This window comes from Vigna radiata, chromosome 7 (genome assembly GCF_000741045.1).
Source record: "Vigna radiata var. radiata cultivar VC1973A chromosome 7, Vradiata_ver6, whole genome shotgun sequence".
NCBI classification, from domain to species: domain Eukaryota; kingdom Viridiplantae; phylum Streptophyta; class Magnoliopsida; order Fabales; family Fabaceae; genus Vigna; species Vigna radiata.
Genome location: NC_028357.1, coordinates 43,818,552 through 43,827,374, shown reverse-complemented (window position 1 = coordinate 43,827,374; position 8,823 = coordinate 43,818,552). Strand labels below are relative to the sequence as shown.

Genomic DNA, 8,823 nt, shown 5'->3' with positions numbered 1-8,823 from the left:
GTGACATCGTAATTTGTTGCTATTGCTCTGTTCGTTCATTTGGAGGATGTGTTATATATTTTCCCTTATTATTATTAAATTTCATTTTTAAATTAAATCATGTAAATAAAACCTTCATTAATCAATTAAATTTTCGTACATTATTTACACATCTACACCACATCTCATTATATTTTTAAAGAACAANATATTTCCCTCTATTGTCCTTTTCCCTTTACACAAAGTGTTTGTTTCTTTTTCCTTTCTCTATTGGTATGTGATACATGATGTAAGATTACAACTTAGAATTGAAAGAATTGTACGTACTCCTAGGGAGCTCTTCTATACCTATTTCTTTAATTTCTTTATGTCCATTTTTTTATCACTAAATCAACTTCTGTAGGTGTTTAGAATAAACTTTAACCACTGTGCAAGATAAAAAAACAGTAAAATCATTTTTTACCTTTGAGATTTGGAAAGAGTAACATAAAGTGACAAAGTTTATATTCATTTTACACACATTNATAAATATAAAATGATTATAAAAGAGTAAACTTTTTCAATTTTTAAAAAATATCTCTGATTCAAATTACCATCACCATCTTCAATTGGGTTGAGATGAGAGAGAAAATATCTCTGATGACAAAGGGTTTCTGGGGCAACAGTAGAAATGACAGAGAAAATGTTGGAGTGAGAGAGATGAGAAAGAAAGGGTTGAGAGGGACTAGGGAGGTGAGTAAGGGTTTGAGTTTTTTTTTTTAGTTTTGAGAATGAAAATTATTTAAATATCCTTGACTTTAAAACTTAGAATCCATTATATATGAGGATATTTTTATCTACTATAATCTCTGTACATTAAAACGTAACAACTGAAAAAAGAGGCTTATATATTAATAATAAGTTAGGTGATTTTTAAAAGAATTGAACATACAAAAACACCTTTATCTTTACTTGTTTTGATAAATAAAAGATTACTACATTCGGTTAAAGCACACAAATTTTATTGCATGAATTCAAAATTGCTCAAACTATAAACTAAAATAAAAATAATCTAAATACTTTAGACTCTTAAATTTCGGATACGTTGTTTTTTCTCTAAATCTAAAATTTAATTTTTTTAATTATCATATTTTTCAAATATTTATTTTAATATTATCATCTTATATCTTCTTTGAAACATAACAAATTATCCATAATCAATTTATAAGATATTTTATTTTGATTCGATATTTTTGTTATCAAACAAGTAATCATATAAATTTTTTCATTCGAAATATTTATTTTAACAATCAAAATTAACATGCTAAAAGCAATATTTTTCGAATTTTAGAGGATAAAAAAATAATTTAAATTTTAAAAGATAAAAAGCAATCTTAAATTAAATTTTAGATCATATATATAAATGAGAACCAGGTTAACTTTTATTATTAGCCAAAGCTGTCAAAGTCCGTTACTATCACCAATCGTATATCTTCTTCTAGGGTTTGTTGCGACCATCGGAAAACCCAATCGATCACTCTTTCAATCCCCAATTTGACATAACAAACCCTAGAAAATCGTTCCAAATGCATCAAAAATCGCCCCAAATCCTGGTGCAGTCACCGGACCTCGGAATTTCCGTTCAATCCACTACCAATCGCAGAACCCTTTCCGATGTCAAGCACCGCCTTCTCCCCCGATCACACCAATCCTTCTACTTCACCCTCAATGGCAAGCCCCTCCCCGACGAAACCCTTCTCTCGAGAATTGCGCCTCTCTCCACCCTCTCCCTACGGCCCCGTCTCCTCGGCGGCGGTGGAGACGGCGGAGCCACCGGCGCCGAGTCCCGCGACTGCTACCTCAATATGTACGCTGAGAAGAAGCCAGATAAGGTGGACCCCCACGAACAGCGGCTCTCGAAGTGGCACAATTGCTCTCTCTCAAACGAGCCCCTGAGGGAGCCCTGCGTGATCGACAAATTGGGGAATATATTCAACAAGGAAGCGCTGGTGGAAGCTTTGCTGGGGAAGAAACTTCCTAAAGAATTCGGGTACATCAAGGGATTGAAAGACATGATCAATATTCAGCTTTGTTCGATTCCTGGATCTGATGATGGGGCAAAGTTTCAGTGCCCCGTTGCGGGGCTGGAATTCAATGGAAAATATAGGTTTTTCGCGCTGAAAAGCTGTGGGCATGTTTTGAGTGCCAGGGCTCTGAGGGAGGTTAAGTCCTCGTCGTGTTTGGTTTGTCACAAGGAGTATGCTGACGTTGATAAGATTGTGCTCAATGGGACTGATGAGGAGGTGGCGGTTCTGAAGGAGAGGATGGAGGAGGAGAGGGCTAAGACAAGGGAGAAGAAGAATCGGAAGGTTAAGAATAGTGATGATGGTGTGAGTTTGGAAGGGACTAGGTTGAGTGGTACTAAGCATCGTGTTGATGTTAAGGCTGTGGAGAAGGTTTCAGCTAAGGTGGAAGGAAAAGGGAAGGTTGCTAATGGTAATGTTGGTTTGAATGGTGCTGTTGCTGCTGCGAAGCGTTTCAAGGCTTCGGATTTGGCACCAGCGAATGCTACTAAGGATGTGTATGCGTCCATTTTCACTTCGTCTAGGAAAACTGAATTTAAAGAAACATATTCTTGTAGGTCTCTTCCTCTTGGTAGAAACTGATTGAGGAATCTGTGTATTGGTGTCGCTACTGTTTTATTGTTGAAGAATGTACTGAATTTTAGATTGTTGTATCAGAAATTGAGTTTTCCTCTTATGAATTTACTAGTTTCATTCCCATCACATTATTATCATTAATCCTACTTCGGAAGGAGTTTTATTAATAACATGTATTATTTGGAAAGAGAGAGATTTTAGAATTTGTACTCGTTTTCCTATATTTCTGATTATATACCGCTTCCTCATTATTCGATAGATAATGTTTAAGTGATCGTTGCCATCTAAGTTGGGTTAAGAATTGAGCATGCTATATTCAGGATAATTATTTTTGTTTCTCATGAATGACAGTTTGAGTAGGTAAGTGATGTCTCCATAGTCAGTGCAGAGCATTGCATTAGTATTACCCTTCCTTCCTTGTAGATAAGGAATGTGAGAGGGCCTTTCGAAGCGATTATAGAGCTTATTCCATTAATACACCATAAATTCTCAGTTATTAAGCTATTAAAAACTCTTCCTAGTTAATCTATCATTTAAACTTTCATATCTTCTGTGAGCTTATCCATTGTTAACACCTATAAATGAATGACATGTTTGGATCTAATATTGGAATCACAGTAAGGTCTTGTTCATTTGAGTAGATTTGAGGGAGAGTAATCGAGTGGATTTGAGAGGATTTAAAGATAATTTTTTTTGTTATTTATTTGAGTGAATTTGGAAGTAAGCGAGACTGGATTTGGAAGTAAAGTTCGTGAGAATTAGTGTAAGATTTAATTTATGTGACAAATTAAAAAAAATTATTTCCAAATCTACTTTTGTTTACCTTCAAATTCATTAAAATAAACAACAACAAAAATTACCTTCAAATCCTCTCAAATCTACTCAATCACTTTTCCTCAAATCCACCCAAGTAAACAAGGCCTAAGGCAATTCAACCTCAAAACAACTTGTGGATTTTCTGTTAATGAAGTTTGTGCAGGATGAACTTGTCAGATGGAGTGGTCATGTGCAAGGTCGTCATACTATAGTTTTATCTGTAGAATTGCGCGACTTTACAATACTTATGAAGAACTGTGGTTTTCATCTATATACTTACGCAATGTAAATTTAAAAACTAAACGCATTGTTTTTGTGGTGTGGTGCTGGTGCAAGGCATTTCAAGGCCAGCTTTTGCCCCCAACAAATGGTGTAAAGGGGCATCCATTTTCACTTAAAAGAGAATTTTACCTTTAATTCTTGGTGGTAGAAACCAATTGTGTTCATATGTATAGTTCATACTCTAAACAAATGTTTGTTTTTTTGTTGATTGGAGTGAATTTTAGTTCATGCTCTAAAAAATTGACTTTCCAAGTAATGGTTTTAACGATTTCATTACCAACATATCAGTGTAGTTAAGCTTGCTTTGGAAGAGATTTTGTTGATAAAATCTGTTTATTTGGCCTCTTATTTGGGAGGCAGAATTTAGATGAAAACTTGTACTCCTGGTGGTGCTCACGTAGTTGGGGTTTGAACGGTTGAACCTGTGACATTCCAGTTTATTACTTTTGTTCATAATTTTTGTTTAGTAGAACTGCATTTTCGTTGTAGATGAGGAATGTAATTAAAAAACTGCACTTATATTGTACTGGGTTATCTCCTTTTCGTCCTTGAATGACCGATGCCGTATTTAGACCACGGTCCCCGTAATTCATATATCAGCATAGCATTTTGGATTTCCTGTTAACGAAAGCAATTTCTGTTGAGCTATGACATCATGGTTATGCATATAAAATGAAAAACAGTCCTCTCGTTAACAACGAAATCCACTTATAAATATACCTGTAACCTAAGTCTTTGTTGCGTTCAAAGAACATAAAACTGAAAGCTAAACAATTTTTCACAGCTTGTTCGCAAATTTTGTGTTGATGAACCATAATCAAAATGAGAAGCCGAGATGTAGAGAATCCAAGAATTCTGGAAATAATCAGGGCTTCAAAATAAGACAGAATTGCAGGCTGGGTAAGCTTTAGGTAGTGTTTGGATAGAAAATCTGAAATGCACGAACAACATACAAAGGTATGAAATAAAAGCAACACACCACTTTTCGTACACTCGAATTAAATGATAGGTAAGTATGAATAAAACCCAAGTTTAGAGAGCAGAACAAATATAATTGGGTGGTTAACATTCTAAATTACTTTTCACAAGCAAAGATAAAAGTTCCACATCTCTTTCTACATGGTATGGGTTTCGGTTTGAATGTATGCCCACGACAACAAAATTTACTACATTGTACCTGTATAGCATTTGATTAGAATCGTTGTAGAAAGTCGATGTTTGACCTTGCAGAGGCACAAAAAGAGCTGATAAAGTGTATTAGTGATTAGTGAATAACATACAAATAAACTTGTGCTTACTTAACATTATCAATACATGATCTATAATCCACGGATACAAACAATGCATTATCGGTTGTAGGCCCTAGAAAATAGTACAGCATGGCAAGTTTAAATCGTGATAATACAACAAAACTTGCAATAATCTGCAAGATCATTAGTAGACGAGATCTACAATCGCTTTAAATAGAAGATGAAAGAAACAAACAGAATCACGAGTCATATGATCATAGTTAGAATTGCAATGATATAGGTGTTTCTTTTGCAATGGATCTTAATTTACAGCACAAGTAGATGGTTATTGCTCAGCTATGGCTTAATAGGTAAATATCATATTGTAGACTAAAAAATAACAATCTAATATATATTCGTCCATTTCTTGTGTCTTTACCCGTGATGGACTCAGAACCACATCACATACTTTATATATTTTGTATATGATGCGAAGCAGGGGAGATAGACATATAACAATCAATTGTATGCAATGAAAAGTCAGGCCCAAATCAATTAGAAAGAAGAGGTTGACATTAAAAGATTGGAAACACAGTTCACTCGGTTACTACTACTTCAGGATCAGCAGCACTCTTGTTATCAGTAATGGCTTGTTCAGGATCAACACTATTGTTATCAGTGATGGCTTCTTCACAATCAGCACTCTTGTTATCAGTTTCAGGATTAGCAGTCTTGTAATCAGAAATGGCTTCTTCAGGATCAGCACTCTTGTTATCAGTGATGGCTTCCTCATTGACAACATGCAGATCGGGATAATTTCTATGGTTTAAAGAATGCAACCAAAGAGCAACAGTTCCTTCCTTCTGCTCCGTTGAAGAAATATGGGAATATATGTACTTCATTTTGAACTCCTCAGCTTCTTTCTCATATGCTTTCATTGAAACCACTTCATGGCTATCTTTCCACTTCTGGTTATATGAAGAAAAGAAGCATTCGTCCAGATATAATCCAACCTCAGGAGCAGTAGGCACATTAATGTTCACATCCCTACGTTTAGGAAGACAAAAGTAGAAAAGTATATCCAATGAGAATCACAGCATTTCAAATGGAAACTTATAGATAATACAAACAATAGAAGTTGTACTCACTGCTGCAAAGCTTTATTGATAAGTGATTCTGGTGCACAATTTCTCATTATTGCCACTGCCAGCCCCATCATCTTCCGTATCTGATGAAGCATGAAGCTCTGTCCCACAACCTCACACTTTACAAACTCAATGCCCTCAACTACAACAGTAGTGTTAGCATTGAATGAAATAATGTAACGACGAGCAGCAGGGTCCTGTGCTTTTGTTCGGGTGGTGAAGTTATGGAAATTGTGAGTCCCAACAAAAAAATTTAAAATCTTATTAAATCTCTCCCTCTCCTTCTCACCGTAACAGAACCTACTTCCACCAGTAGACTTATCCACTCCATTCATTTTTTCTTCCTCAACAATGTCTGAATTATTCACAGATTCACCGTTCAAAGGCATATCCTCATCCTGAACAGGAATCACGTTCTCAATACCAGTTTCAGGGTCCGTGCTATCAACTAAAACTTCACCCTTAGTATCAATCCCAGACTCCCCATTTAAATGATCATCGTCCCCTCTGCTCAGAGAAACTTCCACATCCTCTGCAACTACAGAATCAAGCACAACATCTCTGTTTGATGAAATACCAGCGTCAACATCCATGGCTTCGAGTTCCAGATTGTGCTTACGGTTGCCAACTAATCCTACCACCTTTCGGCCTCTCTCAGAACACTCCAAACATTTAACAAGCTCGTTTGTAGATCCCAAACTAGCCATGACAGTCTCTCTATCACGGTGACAACTTGGATCAAGAGCAAACACAGGAATGAGATAGACATACCTCCTCCGGTCACAGAACTTCTTGGCATTAAAAGAACCTGTCACACGCTTGTAACCAAAGATCCTTATCTGAGAGGGAAGGTTTGAATTAAGGCGGTCAACAAAACCAGGAGGATCAATGTAGAAACGACCGGAGACAACCTGACCAACAGCACTAACACCTTTATCTGTTCTAGCTGAGCGAGCCCAGTCATATCGTTTAGGAATTCCACGATCATGTTCAGGAACAGCTCCAGACACATATAAGGCCTCTTCTAGGTCACCTTCAATGGTCTTTGCACCAGGGTTTTTCTGCATACCCTGATAGCCAACACCACAATAAGCAAAGAAAATGGCAACCTTACGGCGTTTGTATCGTTTCTTGGTGCCAGGGGCAGTTTTGCATTCTTCATCATCAGAAGTTGTGGTGGACATCTTCAGCTTCTTGGGCTCTGGCTCGTCCGCAGCTAATGGAGGTGGTGGAGGCAGGGATGAAGTTGTCAGCGCTGTATCTGGGTTTTCCATATTTTAGAAGTGACAAGAATATGACTGGTAGAAGTCAATGTTTTAAAATCTGGAATGTTCAACAACCGGAAAAAGGGACTGGCTCAAGACTCAAGAGTCAATGGCCAGGCAAGGGGACAACTAATACCCAATCACTCACACCAGCATGAGGCCACAAACCTAAACAACAATTTGATTTATTAATTCAGAAATGAACAAGTCCTATATTATACTAGAGGCTCTTTCGGTACATTTATAGTTTCTACACACAACTCCGAATGCAATTTCAATTTCTTGAAGTTTTAAAGAACTCGACTAATCACAGTTATCTCTACTTTTCGAAGGCCTTTTCATGTTTTGCAACAAGCAAGTTGAAAGAACAAAGAATTACCAACACAAAAGCAACAGCGTGAATTATTGCTTGCTGTCAACAGTTGATTTATGATTGAAACCACATAAAAGACTGAAGATATTCAGATAAAAATAGACGGGGAAAATCCAAAGATCATTGGGAACATCTACCCAAAAAGCATGAGATTTTCTTGAACTCCACAATCCACATCCACTTCGGAAATAGCGGGAAAAAAATGGCACCTAAATATTATATCATATTTTTGACAAAAGAAAGAGAATAGGAGCATGAAACAATGAGCGAAAAAAGAGATATTACCAGAGGAATGAGCGGGAGAACGGTTGAGAATGCTAGCTGGGTTGAACTGCAAAGTGAGAAACGTGTGTGCGAAAAAGATGCAATAAATGTTAAACCCTCGTTTCAAGTTTCACAAACAAACTGGGCACGCGCCACTGATTTCTTACATTCGGCTCCATTACAGTTTTTTCCATATGGGCCTTAACCCAAAATTGAATTATGGGCTTACAACTTTTTAGGGAATTTCTTTTTGCATCCGTGTTTTGTTCCGCACCCCCATAAACATTAAAATTCCCACTTTGCCTTTTGGTGTAAAACTTTGTGAATTGTGAAATCTAGAATTTGAAAATGTATACCAAATTACACAATCTAGTATAGTAAATTGAAAGTCAATTTTAATTTTGCACGGTGTAATCTATAATTTAATATTGTATTTTGAATTACATAATTCAGAAGCTTAAAAAAAAGTTATGAATTCAAAATTTACTTTTAGATTCACAAGTGACCACCGTATTAAACAATTCATAAGTCATTTTTTTTATTAAAAAAAAAGATTTGGAACTGTAAAATTTCAAAAGCCTATAAGTCTTTTTTTTAAAAAAATAATCATGAATTTTGTAATTCAAAGATGTTTTTTTGGAATTACGCAATATGTAAGAAGTTGCTGAAGTAGAATTCGAAGAGAGTGGGGACAACAAAGCAGTGAAAGCAAGGAGGTAAAGCTGTTTAGTCTTTTAAAGACCCCTTGGAAGTGCAAGAGAAAACCATAAGGATGCAAAACAAAATACTTTTTTTAGTATAGTTGGTATTACAATTATTATTTTATATGCG

The 8,823-nt window shown here is 36.0% G+C and overlaps 2 protein-coding genes across 4 annotated transcripts; one reads left to right on the top strand and one right to left on the bottom strand.

The window, feature by feature from the left end:
• The first annotated feature begins 1,404 nt into the window (after positions 1-1,404).
• Positions 1,405-2,744, top strand: LOC106766860 (protein RTF2 homolog). Its single transcript, XM_014651633.2, has one exon. The coding sequence runs from the start codon at positions 1,545-1,547 to the stop codon at positions 2,622-2,624; it is 1,080 nt and encodes a 359-aa protein (XP_014507119.1). The 5' UTR covers positions 1,405-1,544; the 3' UTR covers positions 2,625-2,744.
• Positions 2,745-5,112: 2,368 nt separating this feature from the next.
• LOC106769568 (tRNA pseudouridine synthase A, mitochondrial) lies at positions 5,113-8,256 on the bottom strand. 3 transcript variants are annotated; one of them, XM_014655238.2, is made up of 3 exons: positions 8,014-8,256; positions 6,094-7,523; positions 5,113-5,992 (listed from the first exon to the last, which is right to left on the bottom strand). In XM_014655238.2, exons 2-3 carry the CDS (start codon positions 7,362-7,364, stop codon positions 5,542-5,544), a joined length of 1,722 nt encoding a protein of 573 aa, XP_014510724.1. In that variant the 5' UTR covers positions 7,365-7,523; positions 8,014-8,256; the 3' UTR covers positions 5,113-5,541. The 3 variants fall into 3 exon arrangements, with proteins under 3 accessions (XP_014510724.1, XP_014510725.1, XP_022639546.1); XM_014655239.2 differs by having other exon boundaries at positions 6,094-7,306; XM_022783825.1 differs by having other exon boundaries at positions 6,094-7,351; positions 8,014-8,255.
• Positions 8,257-8,823: the final 567 nt, after the last annotated feature.